The 14,912-nt window shown below is 45.8% G+C and overlaps 1 protein-coding gene across 3 annotated transcripts in view; it reads left to right on the plus strand.

Moving 5' to 3' along the window:
- The window catches only part of DHX9 (DExH-box helicase 9), a 32,792-nt gene extending 18,272 nt beyond the window's left edge, over positions 1–14,520 (plus strand). For all 3 annotated transcript variants that reach the window (XM_038758692.1, XM_038758693.1, XM_038758694.1), the window contains 17 exons: positions 259–450; positions 1,026–1,167; positions 1,553–1,635; positions 2,745–2,901; positions 3,318–3,418; positions 4,216–4,429; positions 4,621–4,715; positions 5,518–5,591; positions 6,089–6,241; positions 7,400–7,560; positions 8,759–8,870; positions 9,509–9,670; positions 9,768–9,895; positions 11,000–11,229; positions 11,364–11,479; positions 12,760–12,960; positions 13,723–14,520. In XM_038758692.1, coding sequence (XP_038614620.1) covers positions 259–450; positions 1,026–1,167; positions 1,553–1,635; positions 2,745–2,901; positions 3,318–3,418; positions 4,216–4,429; positions 4,621–4,715; positions 5,518–5,591; positions 6,089–6,241; positions 7,400–7,560; positions 8,759–8,870; positions 9,509–9,670; positions 9,768–9,895; positions 11,000–11,229; positions 11,364–11,479; positions 12,760–12,960; positions 13,723–14,257 — 2,856 coding nt within the window. In that variant the 3' untranslated portion in view covers positions 14,258–14,520. The remainder of the gene's footprint in view (positions 1–258; positions 451–1,025; positions 1,168–1,552; positions 1,636–2,744; positions 2,902–3,317; positions 3,419–4,215; positions 4,430–4,620; positions 4,716–5,517; positions 5,592–6,088; positions 6,242–7,399; positions 7,561–8,758; positions 8,871–9,508; positions 9,671–9,767; positions 9,896–10,999; positions 11,230–11,363; positions 11,480–12,759; positions 12,961–13,722) is intronic.
- The last annotated feature ends 392 nt before the right edge of the window (positions 14,521–14,912 follow it).

A 14,912-nucleotide genomic window follows, 5' to 3' on the forward strand; every position in this document is an offset into this window, starting at 1 on the left:
CAAAAGATTTCTCAGAAAGATCCCTCCTTCTCCAGACCTCAGCTCAAGTTTGAAGCAGGACTGTGACATCCAATCTGGGTGGGACTGGGATTTGGTGGTGGTGTGGGGAGTGTCCCTCCGTCTGTCCCCTGCCCCCAAGCTCCTTCCTTCTGATGGAATGGCACTGAGCCTCCAAGGGAATTGAGGCTGTCAGTCCTTCTCGAGTACCCGGGCATCGCTGGTGTCAGTTCATAGTCTGATGGCCCTTGTGCATTTCAGATTCTGGAGGAGAGGGAGATGCTGCCAGTGAAGAAGTTTGAGAAAGAAATCCTGGAAGCCATCCATCACAATTCTGTTGTCATTATCCGTGGTGCTACTGGATGTGGTAAAACCACTCAGGTTCCCCAGTTCATTCTGGATGAATGCATCTGGAACAATCGAGCAGCAGAGTGTAACATTGTGGTGACTCAGGTGAGAAGAGTGGACGGGCCACGGGGGTCTGTGCTTGGGGTGTGGCCGGTCTTGACAGTACTCGCAGGGTCTCCTTAGTCCTTCCTTAGAGAAACACACTGGAAGCCAATGGCTAAGCATTGGTGGCACTCACCTGTCTAGCACTTTCCCCTCAACTGAACTTGGGTAAAGTCTCAGATGGGGGGGGTCAGTGGTCTTTCTGCAGAAGAGCTAAATGGTGAAATCAAGGCAGTTATTGTGCTAAGAACCATGCGATTTACATCCTCCTCTGCCTCCTTCCCTGCCATGTGACAATGGCATTATGTCATGCTACGTGTGACAAAGTGTGGTGATATTGCACTGTGTGGTCGCTTGAAAGCTGCCGGCAAGGATGGGAAGGGTGGAAGGTGGAGAGGGGGGCACTGTAGCTCTGTCTTATAAACCAGTGGAGACTTTTATGGGAGAAGCGTGGGTGTCACAGCTGCAGCTCCAGCCTGAGGAGGCCGGTGGGGAGTGTGGGAGGGGAGTAGCTGTTAGGCTAGCTTTTGTGCATGATTTTTGTCACTGAACTCTTGCTATTTTTTGTTTCACTGTAGCCTAGGAGAATCAGTGCCGTTTCTGTGGCAGAGCGAGTAGCATATGAGCGAGGAGAAGAACCTGGAAAAAGCTGTGGCTACAGTGTGCGATTTGAGTCCGTCCTTCCCCGTCCTCATGCCAGTGTGATGTTCTGCACTGTCGGTCAGTTCCGCTCTGGGGTTCTTGAGTTCAGCTTCATTGGTGACCTGAGTTTTGGCAGTTGTGTAGAAAGCCTGGCACGGTGTGGAGTTTCTCTGAGAAGTAGAGTTTGTCCTGCAAGTAATTTTTTGGTCAGTTCTTTCATTTATGAGAGAGAAGGTGACATTCCGTAGGTTTAATCACTTGGAAAGAAAAATTCACACCGATATGCCATAGTTTAGTAGGATTATGGAGTTGAGATGAGTTTTCAAAACTGCTCTCATGTGTTCTTGGTTTATTTAAACTTATATTGTTTACATCTGTGTCGGGAGGATTCAAAAGTTAAGGTGTCATGTATTTTAAAAATGCTTCTTAGCAGCCCATTTTCATATCTGATTTGTTTTCCAAGGTGTGCTCCTGAGGAAACTGGAAGCTGGCATTCGTGGAATTAGTCACGTAATCGTAGATGAAATCCATGAAAGAGACATTAATGTGAGTAACTTTTGCATGTCTTAATCATATGAGCACTTACTGTGTGTATTACACTGTACTAAGGGTAAGAGTTTGGGTTCTACCTCTCCCCCCGCCCCCCCCCCCCCCCCCCCCCCCCCCCCCCGCCTTCCTCGCCTCCCTCCTAATTAGAGTTAATATCTGACACATACTTGTGCAGATTGGTAAATCATTCAAAAGTGTGTCATTTTGAACTGATCTTCCCCTCCTCCCTTTGACTGTGATGTCACAAATCGTTGGAACATGCTAACAAGTGAGTTCAGGGAGACAGCAGCTTCACTTAATGTGGTTACTAAAATGCTATTTACAGTCCCGCCTCTGTTTACTGTAACAACCTTTTTAAAGTTTGTCTTAGCTCAGGGAGTTTAGTGAGAAAACTTGTTGGCAGGCCTAATGACGATTGAGACATTTGGTGTTTTTTCTGGTGGGTAATTTTTCTGCATTATTAAAAATTTAATTGAGCCCCCTAAAACTTGTCTTTAATGGAATATCCTATTTACTGTGGTGTTCAGTGATAAAAGAAGCAGTTTGTCGTGATGGAAAGGGCACAGGCCTGGGAGTCCAAAATACCCAGGTTCTAATCACAGCTCTGCCACTTAACCTGCTGCGTGATCTTGGGCAAATCTGCCTCGGTTCTCTCATCTGCAAAATGGGCATTCGATACCTGTTGTTCTTTACCTAGATTCTGAGCCCAATGTAGGACCTGGTTCAGCGCTTAATAGATGCTGTCATAATTATTAATCTTAAAAGATAACATTTTTCTGTGTGCTGTACACCTCTTTAGCCTTTCGATTGTTACATGATATTCTTGGTACTGGCTTTTCAAAGCTAATTTTTTAATGTCCCTTAAGGTGCTTTTAGCGCCCTTTTAACGTTTTCCAAAACGTAGTCGTTACCTACTTGAGTTACCAGAAACTCATTCATCACAGTTTGCCCTTAGAACACCTGGAGGTAATAATACTACATAAAACAGGTGTCTTGTCAGCCCTATTATAATTTGGGGTGCTCTAGTGCAAGTACGGCATTTCTCCTCCTTGTAGTATTTGGGCTTCGGAATTAGCTGACCTCCTTTCTGTTTGGTTTTGCCACAGACTGACTTCCTTTTGGTGGTGCTACGGGATGTGGTGCAAGCTTACCCCGAGGTGCGCATTGTCCTCATGTCTGCCACCATCGACACTAGCATGTTCTGCGAATATTTCTTCAACTGCCCCATCATTGAAGTCTATGGCCGGACCTACCCCGTTCAAGGTAACCGCCTTCCTGAACAGTGTGTTCTGTCACCTGCTGATTGTGGCCTTCAGTACATCTGCAGGCAACAGTAAGGGCAGTTTAAAATTCTGCTCTAGGCAATGTGCTGTAAATAGACCAGTTGTCATCATGTGTCATCACTAGTGGGGTAGTGGTTTATTCCCCCACGATAAATTGATGTTCTCTGCTGTTCAGGAGGATTCAATAAGAGTAATTTTCAGAGAGGAATGATATTCTTGTCTTTTTTTGCCAATTACATTGATGAATATTAGATCATCCTGTTTTGTTCCTTGTTTATATCCCTCAAATGGGAATGTGGAATTGAAAGTTTTGTTTGTCTGGCCCCCTTAGAACAGTTCAATCTCAATACCTGTTAGTTGATCTTATCACTTCAACAATTGCTTTGTCCCTGGCAGAGTATTTTCTGGAAGACTGTATTCAGATGACCCAGTTCATTCCCCCACCAAGGGACAAGAAGAAAAAGGACAAGGATGATGACGGTGGTGATGATGACGATGTAAGTGGATTTACGAAAGGAGTGGTAATAGGCCAAGAACTTGTAGTGTGATTTTAAAAAGCTTTCTCTTAGCCTTGCAGAAGGTGTCCGAAAAAAGGCTACACCCTGCAAAATGTTACCTAGCCCTCAGTTTTCGTAACAACTCCCTCTACTTCCCCATTTGCCCATCATTTTACAAATAATTTACTAGTGAAGTGCTACTCGTGTACACTGACTGATGATTAATGAGTTTAATTACTGTCTTGGAAAGCTTACCAAGAAGTAGTGTTTACTGAGTGCTTACTGTGCTGAGCACTGTACTAAGCACTTGGGAGAGTACAATACAACAGAGTTGGCAGATACATTGACTGCCCACAACAGTCCAGAGGGGCTGGAGGAGAAATAACGACTAGAAATGCCGTAAAAGGAATTCAAAAACAGAATTTTTGCTAATTATCAAGAACAGCACTGAGACTCCAAGTCACAGAGGGAGTACTCTTAGGTGATGATAATTTGTCCATAGGAAGTACTTCCAGGTTTAATCACAACCCAGTCAAATTTGAAGAATCTGAAATTTGTAATAGGGAAAAATTCTGCCTTAGGTCTTTGGCATAGCTTGTGTGGCCTAAAAAAGTTTTCCTCTCTTCTGAACTTCTGTGATAACGCCGGTCTATCCCAACATTTGGGTAGCAAAGTCAGAAAGCTGTCATTTGATGATAGGGTTGATTTTGTGCCTAATGAAGATGAGTATTAAATTGACGGTAGTGATGAGTGAAGGAGAATAATGAGCTGAAAGTGTGTCTTGGCTTTTCTTGCAGGCAAATTGTAACCTGATCTGCAGCGATGATTATGGACCAGAAACCAAGCGTTGTATGGCCCAACTGAATGAAAAAGAAACTCCATTTGAGCTCATTGAGGCGCTGCTAAAGTACATTGAGACCCTAAACGTTCCTGGAGCTGTGCTTGTCTTCCTTCCTGGCTGGAATCTGATTTACACCATGCAGAAACACCTAGAAATGAACCCACACTTTGGTATGACCCTTTTGATTTTCACTTGCTCAGAGAAGGGGAAAGGTTGAGCTAAACTCGTTGGATGGGAATTTGGGGAGAAGTTCAAGGCGTGGCGGGTTCAGACTAGTGAATAGAAAGGTGTACAGAAGTTGGGGAACCAAAGCCTGATGTGCAAATTATAACCCTTCTCCCTTTCCTTGTTCATGTCGTAGGGAGCCACCGATACCGGATTTTGCCTCTGCATTCACAGATTCCTCGGGAGGAGCAGCGCAAAGTTTTTGATTCGGTGCCAGCTGGAGTAACCAAGGTAGAAATTGAGCCCGAGAATGGGAGGGAGGGGACCTGATGTGCTCAATCTGCCTTAGAAACAAGTCCAGGAAATTACGCAGGCTACTCGACCATAAGGAGAGCCCCAGGAGAAAAACAGAATGAGTTTGTTGACAGTTCGTCAGAAGCATTTGGACCTGGGAGTCAGAATAATAATAATAATTTTGGTATTTGTTAAGCGCTTAGTATGTGCAAAGCACTGTTCTAAGCGCTGGGGAGGGTACAAGGTGATCAGGTTGTCCCATGTGGGACTCACAATCTTAAACGCCATTTTACAGATGAGGGAACTGAGGCCCAGAGAAGTGAAGTGACTTGCCCAAAGTCACACAGCTGACAATTGGCAGGGCTGGGATTTGAACCCATGACCTCTGACTCCCAAGCCCGGGCTCTTTCCACTGAGCCACGCTGCTTGGAACTGGGTTTTAATTCTGGCTTTGCCACTTATGTCCTGCCTGTGTGACTTAGGGCGAGTCACTTAGCTTCTCTGTGCCCCAGTTACCTCATCTGTAAAATGGGGATTAAAACTGAGCCGTTTAGCCCTGTGTGGGACTGGACTCTGTCCAACCCAATTGTCTCGTAACAAATACAATTATTGTCATCTTGTGTCTATCCCAGTGCTTAGTACAGTGCCTGGCTATTATAATAATAGGCATAATTTATTTGCCTCAAGAAAGTGGAATAGACGAGCAGTTCCTTTTTTTCCACAGTACTGATATTCGAAGTGTGAACCTGCCAGCTCTGAAGTAATATTATGCCGTTGTGTTTCTTATGCTTTTCCGTAGGTTATTTTGTCTACAAACATTGCCGAGACCAGCATTACCATTAATGATGTTGTTTATGTGCTTGACTCCTGCAAGTGAGTTTTTTCTCTGAACATTGCTTTCTGGTTAGGAAACACACTGAGGCCCTGTACCCGTGTGATGTTAGGACCAGAGAGTTGAGGATTCATCCGAGATTGTCTTTTAGGAGGGCTTTGAAAGGGAGGAGGATTGTGATTTGAAAGATTCAAGTCGGGCAGGAGTTCCCTGAAGGGACAAAATGGTTAACCAGTGGATTAGAATTGACTGATTTTGGAGGAGGGATGAGTGTGAGTTTGGGGTTTAACAAGAGAAGAGCGTGTAGAGATATGGAGTCCCCATAAAATCAGTGGTTAGGAATGTGATGCGGAGAGAAATTGGTGTGGTCATGGGAGTTTTTCAGAAGGGTACTTATATGGGGAATTAGGATGTGGTTCAGTTTGGAGATCTGCCCAAGAAAGTATGGTGATACCTTCCTGTTTTGTGAGGAGCAAAACTACTGGCAAGCATGATTTTGGTTGTTTGTGTTTGACATCCGTTTACTGTGTCTTTATAGGCAGAAGGTGAAGTTGTTCACTGCTCACAACAACATGACCAACTACGCTACAGTCTGGGCATCCAAAACCAACCTAGAGCAGCGGAAAGGCCGAGCCGGTCGTGTGCGGCCTGGATTCTGTTTCCATCTCTGCAGCAGAGCTCGCTTTGACAGGTGAGGCAGTCGTCACCAGTAACACCGTAATCTAATACCATGTTTGGACAGAGAGCTGATCTAGATAAAAATCCCAGAATAATCAGACCATAGGAGATGGTAAGGACACAAGCAGTGACCCACTGGGTCAGGCCCGGGGTCCCCCCCAAAAGATGCATGGAGGAACAGAGAAGTGGTTGACATTCTTCATGTCTCTAGTGGTTATGGGTACACCATCTAATGTGCTTTTGGTTCTAGTAATCGTGGAATTATTGGCCTTGAATCTAGTTACCCCTTAAGGCGTCTCACATCCCTCTTTCTTGTAAGAATCTGTTGGGAACCTCTTGCCCATCAATCTTGCTCAACTTCCTTTAGCAGCAAATTCCAAATGCTTTAGCCCCGGGCATGACTGGAGTTTGGGTTAGAAGGGTAGCCCTTGACAGTTACTGAGGGTGCAGTTGGAAGTGGCTTGGAACCAGCCCAAGTGCCCACTTGCAGTTAGCCTCATTCCCATGAGACTTGGACCCAAAAAGCAGTGAATGATAATAATAGCAATAATAGTATTTGGCATTTGTTAGTGTTAACTATGTACCAAGCGCTGGGGTAGATGATGTATTGTACAATACAAGCAGATGACACCAGCCCTATCTCACGTAGGGCTCTCAGTCTAAGGATGGGAGAGAATAAGAACGTAACTCAGTTGACAGTTGAGGAAACTGAGTCACAGCTATTAAGTGACTTGCTCAAGGTCACACAGCAAGTCTCTTGGCTCCTTTTCCTGTGCTCCTGCCCCTAGGCCATGCTCTTGCCCCTAGGCCACACTGTTGATTTTTGTTTTCCACTACAGTGAGGTGGGGTGATTAATAAAACGAACAGAGTGGGATGAGGAAGATGTGGAAATTGTGGTTCTTAGTCGCCTGACTGCTTTTAAACCAGCCTAAGACTAGGAGTGGTGGGATAGCAGAGGGTCCAATATCCACACTGCCTCGAGTGACTGCTGAATGCAGTGCACAGTCATAAGTCCTCGGGAGTACAACTGAAGAAAAACACTCACTTCCTACCTGTCCTGGAGGAGCTGTAGTCCGTTCCCAAGGCAAAAGAATGGCTGTTCTTGAGGTGATATAGGAGGGTGGAGTGAGTGTGCAAGAATGACAGTGACTTTCTGTTTGTTCACACCAGGCTTGAAACCCACATGACTCCTGAAATGTTCCGAACACCGCTGCATGAAATTGCCTTGAGCATCAAGCTTTTGCGCCTGGGAGGAATCGGTCAGTTCCTGGCCAAAGCCATTGAGCCACCACCGCTGGATGCTGTGATTGAAGCGGAACACACTCTCAGAGGTATCGCTTCCCTCACTTACTGATGGTGCCCACTGCACCATGTATGCCCGCTTCCACCTTCCAGTGAAGCAGCGTGGCCTAGTGGCTAGAGCTTGGTCCTCGGAGTCAGAAGATCATGGGTTCTAATCTTGGCTCTGCCACTTATGTGCTGCAGGACCTTGGGCAAATCCCTTCACTTCTCTGGGCCTCAGTTCCCTCATCTGTAAAACGGGGATCAAGACCATGAGCCCCACATGGGACAGGGACTGTGCCCAACCCGATTTGCCTGTACCCACCCCAGCACTTAGTACAGTACTTGGCACACAGTAAGAACTTAAATTATGATTAGGCTATACGCACCTGAAAAGTCTGTCACTGGCAGGATTCATTGAAAGCTTACTGTGGGCATAGTTCTGTACCTGAACCACAGGTGAGGGCAGTGGAAGTTGACGATAGTCCCCATGCCCAAAGAGCCTCTGAACTATCAATCGGTATTTATTGAATGCTTCCTGGGTTGCTGAGCACAGTACGGAGCACCTGGGATGGGAGAGGTACTGCACAACAGGATTGCCGGATAGGTTCCCTTCCCACAATAAGCTTGCAGTTTAGAGGGATATAGACATTGATATAAATAAATAAATTACGTGGTGCTGAGATTTGGTCAGGGTACTCAAAATTTGGAAAGTTAAGCCCTTTTTAGTTTTGTTCTGTAATCTGGTCTTCAAAAAAAAAACCCAAATCCAACCAGCCTTTATGAGTTTAAAAAAAAAGGCGGGGGTGTTCAGAGCACCAGTTTTCCAGTGATGCCTGCCTGCCTGGGCTGGGAGAGGTGGTGACACCACCTGCTTACAGGTGGCCCCCAGGCTCATTAAACTGTTTTTTGTGCTTCTGGGGCATTTCCTCGGGTTTATGTTGTGTGATTTCTGATTTACTAAATAGTTGAATTGGGTAACTAGTTTTTGCTGACTTCATGAAACATTTCCATATAAGAGAATCTTGTTGCTAATGAGAAGTTGAAAACAGGGTTTGTTGGCGTAGTCAATTGTACTGACAGTTTTGCCCCATAAGGAAGAATCATCAATACGAGTTAGGTTGCTCAGAAAGCTTGACTCACACTTAACTCGTGACTCACAAGGCAGAGTTCTGTCCCCTTTGGCTACAGAACGGCACCTTGGGCAATCTACTCACCAAGAATTATTTTTTTTTCCTTCCCTCCCAGAGCTTGATGCACTGGATGCCAATGATGAGTTGACACCTCTGGGGAGAATCCTGGCTAAACTCCCCATCGAACCTCGCCTGGGCAAGATGATGATCATGGGCTGCATTTTCTAGTAAGTCTAGGGCAACAGGTCATATGGGCTTCCACCCTCTGCCCCTTAGGAAAACTGGAGGAGAATTGGGTGGAGGCCAGAGCGGGCAGGGATGGGGATGGTTGGGATGGGACATGATTTGAATATTCAAGATTGAAGACAAATGCCATCTTTGGGGAAAGAACAGAATATTCATGAAGAAGAAAGAAGAATGAGTGAGTCTTGGTGGAGCCTGAATTATTTATGAGTAGCAGGAAGGGCCGACCTTTCTCATAAGATGGGTGAGCTTACACCCGTGGTGATTTTAATGCTTACTATTCCAGTGAAAGAGGTGGGAGAGGTACCACAAGAAGAGTGTGAATATTGAGCAGAAAGGAGAGTGGCACGACGTTTGAATTTGCGGTGTGCAGTGAATATTAATAAGGAAGGGTGGATAGGCCTGTAAAGATGGTACATGCATGACTCAGTGCGGGAGGGAATTGTCACTACCGGCCTTTGGTTTTATTAGAGGAGGTCTGCAGTAACGCTCACAGCTAGTAAAATTTCATTTTGTACTTTGGCCAAGAGATAGTTGTATTTGTTGTTGTTGGTTCTGCCTCGACTCCTAGCAATACCTCTGTTGAGGTCTGACCCTAGAGGGGTTCTCTGATCTGTTTCAGCGTCGGGGATGCTGTGTGCACCATCTCTGCTGCCACCTGTTTCCCAGAACCCTTCATTAATGAGGGCAAGCGACTTGGTTACGTCCACCGGAATTTTGCCGGGAGCAGATTTTCGGATCATGTGGCCCTTCTGTCGGTGTTCCAAGCCTGGGATGATGCCAGGTACGTTTGTAGAAAGTAGCTCGTATTTGGTGATCTAAGAGGGTTGTTTTTCGTCTCCACTGTTCACCTGTGTTTACCTTGTCTCTCTCCTTTTTAGAATGGGTGGGGAAGAGGCAGAAATACGCTTCTGTGAGCACAAAAGGCTTAACATGGCTACACTCAGAATGACTTGGGAGGCCAAAGTCCAACTCAAGGAAATTCTGCTTAATTCTGGCTTCCCAGAAGGTAAGCCTCACCCTCCTTTGAAGGGTTCCGTGGGTTGAGCATCAGGGTTACAAGTTCCCCATGTCCTTCACCTCCCCTCCCCACCCCAGCCCAAAGCTTGCCCTGTCCTTTGGTATTGAAAGGAACCCAGAGATGAGCCACGGTGTTGTTTCTACTGTTAGATGACTGTCAGTGATGACAGGTGTTGGGCTCCAGATCTGCTGTGATGGCAAAATCAGCCCCACTAGCGGGTTTACACAATCTCCACTTGGCTTTTAGGCCGTCTGGTATTTGAGTGCTTACTGGACTGAGCACTCTGTCCTGAGCCTCTGTCCTCTGCTGATACCACCACTTGTAATCTGTAGATTATAGAAGCCGTGCCCTTACTTGCAATGGCGGGGCAGTGGGGGATAGATAGGTGCCCCCTTTCCTCCTTACCATATTCTGCTCCCTGCCTCCTGAGTGCTCCCACACTTGTAGGTGTAAATCAGTGCTAAGGACCCTAAAACCCACAGTAGCTTCATCTGAGAGTGAAATTCGGGAAGGTTGCCATACCCTTCAACTGCCGAGTAGAAGAGGAGGAATTGTTTGAAACAGGACAAAAACAAGTGAGGGTGTGAGGATGGTTTCGTTTAAAAAAATAAAAGCAGCCTGGTCCAAAGTATGTAACATCTTTCCTTTAAGGCATGATGCAAATTAATCCCATTTTTGAAGAAAAATAGTGAAAAGCTGCCAGGTTTTAGCATTTCAAACCTTAGGTGGAGATACACAGTAACAACCTTAAGTCAAAAGGGTTTTCATTTCACACGTCGTGGGTGTTCAGCCTGGCAGTTGTCTGGCTCCTTTCAGAATTTCCTCTGGAAAACTGGCTCTGATCTTGGAACCCCCCTTGTTCTTGGGGAAGAGGAGGATGGTCTTTCCAGATCATTGTACCATAACAGCAATGGAAAACTCATTTAATTTTGAAACTTAATCCATTCTGAAGAGTTTTTTCTTCCACCCTCCTAGATCTGGGGCCAGAAACCTTGAGAACAGATAAAATTTGCAGTTGGACCAAAAAAAATGTTAGGGCCAGCTCAGAGTAATTTGGCTGTTTTTATTGACGTCTTCTTCGCTTTTTCTCAGACTGTTTGCTGACCCAAGTATTCAACAACACTGGGCCAGACAATAACTTGGATGTTGTGATTTCCCTGCTGGCTTTTGGGGTGTACCCTAATGTCTGTTACCACAAAGAAAAGCGGAAGATTCTTACCACCGAGGGACGCAATGCACTTATTCACAAGTCGTCTGTCAACTGCCCCTTCAGCAGCCAGGACATGAAGTACCCATCTCCTTTCTTCGTATTTGGAGAAAAGGTGAGACCCGCAGTTTCCCAGCCCTCTTGGGGGCCCTTGCTTTTTTTTAACTATCAGGTTTTTGTCTGTATTCTCAGACCCTGAATTGGTTAACATGTGGTCTGAAAAGCATTTCCTTCCCTTTGTGTCTGCAGATTCGCACACGGGCCATCTCTGCCAAAAGCATGACTTTAGTGAGTCCCCTGCAGCTGCTGCTCTTCGCCTCCAAGAAAGTTGTATCTGATGGGACGATTATGGTGTTGGATGACTGGTATGGATTTTCAATTTATATCGAACTCCAGCCTGGATGGGAACATAAGGAGTGGTGGAAGCCAGCTGCTCGCGAAACTTAAGCTTAGGAAAATGGATCAAAAATTGGCTGAGGGGAACAAATTGAATACAGAGCATTCTGTTTGCTCGGGAACAGCTTAGGTCTTCTGACTGCAACGAATAAGTTTTTTTCCTGAAATGTGAATAAGTTGCAGTGAAGCTGGGCTAAACTCCAGGAATTATTTGTACATAGAAAGAAAATAGTAATCACAGCCCATGAGCCTTAAGGCTCATTTGTATCATTTGTATTCAGAGCATTGTACCAGCAGCTCAACAGAAGAAGCAGCTACAGCCAGTACCTGCTACCCCTGAGCTGCTCCTAGGGTTGGTCCCAGCCACCCCCCGGGACTAATCAAAACTAGAAGTGGGGTTCTGGTCTGGACCTCTCAGCCTCAGACCCCCCATGTCAAAGAGCCTGAGGCTCTAACTCAGTCCAAGTTGTCGGGGAGTGTTGCCAACTTGCACTTCCCAAGTGCTTAGTACAGTGCTCTGCACACAGTAAGTGCTCAATAAATACGATTGTTTGGGGGCAGAGTGTATTAGCCCCTGCTGTTGCGCTGTAGCAACAAGCAGTCTGTTATATTGCTACATGCCTACCGATTCTGTTGCATTGTACTCTCCCAAGTGCTTAATACAGTGCTCTGCACACAGTAAGCACTCAGTAAATATCCTTTATTGACTGATTACCAGCTTCCCCTTCCAGGGCCTGTTTGAGTCATTGGTGAGATCCTGCCCGAGTGTCTACTAAAGATTTTCAACCCTGTAATAATTGGCCGTAGAAAGAAGGTTGAGGCTGCCCTTTATCACCAGTAACCCTGCTGTTTAGTTCTGTTTTTTGTTTTTTAAAAAAATGATATTTGTTAAGTGTTTACTATGTGCCAGGCACTGTACTATGCCCAGGGATAGATTCAAGATAATCAGGTTGGGCACAGTCTTAATTGCCATTTTGAAGATGAGGCAAATGAGGCAACCGAAGCACAGAGAAGTTAAACGACTTAACCAATGTCACAGAGCAGGCGAGTGGCGGAGCCGGGGCTAGAATCCAGGTCCTCTCCAGGTCCGCTGTTTCTCAGAGTTGCCTTGACTTGGGGTAATAGGTAGCCTGTCTCATGGGGGAGTGATGGGGAAATGCAAGTCCATCTCAGCGATGCGCTGAACAGAAGCACAAGCTTTTGGGTGTCCTGCAATCTCTAAATGTCTCCCGTCTTTCCTCCACTGTAGGATCAAGCTGCAGATGTCTCACAATGCTGCTGCCTGCATCACTGCCCTCCGGGCAGCCATGGAAGCCCTGGTGGTTGAAGTAACCAAAGAACCTGAAATCATCAGCCAGTTGGACCCTGCGAACGAGCGCATGCTCAATATGATCCGCCAGATTTCCAGGCCCGCCGCAGCAGGCATCAACCTCATGGTTGGCAGCGCGAGGTGAGCTCCTTAATGATAATAGTGATAGTGATTATGGAACTTACTAAGCACGTACTGTTTTCTAAGTACTGAGATAGAAACAAGTTAATCAGGTTGGACACAGTCCCTGTCTCCGTGGCTCACAATCTTAAGCCCCATTTTACAGATAAGGTAACTGAGGCTCAAAGAAGTGAAGTGACCTGCCCAACATCACATAGCAGAGGAGGCAGAACTAGGATTAGATTCCAGGTCCTTCTGACTCCCAGTCCGATTAAACTATTAGGCTAGAGCTGCTTCAGGTTGTGGATGGCTGAGCAAGGATTTGAAGCGTGCACACCCTTTACACTATTTTAATGTCTTGTGGCTTCTACTTTGGGGCCGCAGAAGGAAATGTAAACCAGTTTGGGGAGATTCAGAAGCAAAACAGAGGCTTGATAAAGGCAGTTCTAACTCTGCCCAGGATATTCATTTAGGAGGTTAATTCTAGTCTATTATCAATGCGTCCCAGTCCTGAGAGCTGAGAATCAAAACCAATTTGTTACCAGGCTTTAAGCCTCACCACACCTAGTTTTAAGGCAGAAGGCTAGAAAGGCTAATGGGGATATAACTGTTCTACTTCACAAATTGACCAGTTATAGAGAAGCAGGGTTTCCTTAAAGGAATTTATGTTGTGGGGAGGGTGATGGTCAGCGTATAGGGATCTTTGATATGTAGCATTAAGTAAAATACTTCTTTAAACCCTGATATCCAAAGACGCTAAACATTGAATCTTTCTTCTGGTAGGTATGGCGATGGCCCTCGCCCACCCAAAATGGCTCGCTACGACAACGGAGGCGGGTACAGAGGAAGCCAGGGCGGTTCTGGCTATCGCGGGGGAGGCTACGGCAGTGGAGGCTATAGGGGTGGCTATAATTCCTATCGAGGAGGTTATCAAAGTGGAGGAGGATACAGAGGAGGGTCAGGCGGAGGCTACAGTAGAGGGGGGTCTGGAGGAAGCTACGGTGGGAGCTATGGCGGAGGCGGCTATGGCGGAGGAGGCTATGGTGGAGGAGGCTATGGCGGAGGAAGCTATGGCGGAGGAAGCTACGGCGGAGGAAGCTTTGGTGGAGGAAGCTTTGGCACAGGGAGCTTTGGCACAGGGAGCTTTGGTGGAGGGAGCTTTGGCGGAGGGAGCTGCGGAGGAGGAGGAGGAAGCTATGGAGGAGGGAGCTTTGGGGGCTATAGAGGTTTCAGAGGGGCTGGAGGATTCCAAGGAGGGAACAGAGGTGGCTATGGAGATGGATTTGGGGGGCAAGGAAGGGGAAGAGGAAGTTATTAAAAGTGGTTATTTTAGAATCCATACTCCCATCTTCAGATAGTCTTTAACTATGCATGATGTTTTTTCCAATAAATTGTCAGTAAGTCGAGCCTATTTTTCACTTCCTGTAGCTTCGTCATTGTAGGTTAAAGAAAAATAGATGTACCAGTGATTTTTGTTTACATGATGTAAGATACTGATCTATTTCAGTAACACAGCTACTTTGTTCTTAATTTGTTTTTGAGATTAATTTGATATGTAAAATAAAGCAAAAGGTAAGGGTCTGTGTGATTAACTAATCTTTTGTGTTTCCCCTTAGACCTAATTATAAATCTTGAATGTCATTAAGATCTAAGAATTGTCAGCCAACTCTTAAAACAGCTGTAAGGAATGGTGACAAGGATGTGAGCATTGGCTTGAAACAAAACTGATGACATTTCTTCTGCAGCAATGCTTGGTCAGCTAGCAGTAGGTGATTGTTAGATCTGTGTACCTGCCTGAGGAGAGTGTGGGTGGCTGCAGCCCTAGATCCCCATGGGCAAGACTCCTTTTTCACTTTAGGTGCAAAAAAAAGGACAAAGATCCAGGATGAAACTGTTCAGCTTTAGAAAATCTGATCTGATTTTTTACGACTCATTTTTTTTCAGGCTCCAGGCTTGTAAAAGTTTTACCTGAA

This window comes from Tachyglossus aculeatus, chromosome 16 (genome assembly GCF_015852505.1).
Source record: "Tachyglossus aculeatus isolate mTacAcu1 chromosome 16, mTacAcu1.pri, whole genome shotgun sequence".
Classification (NCBI taxonomy): Eukaryota; Metazoa; Chordata; class Mammalia; order Monotremata; family Tachyglossidae; genus Tachyglossus; species Tachyglossus aculeatus.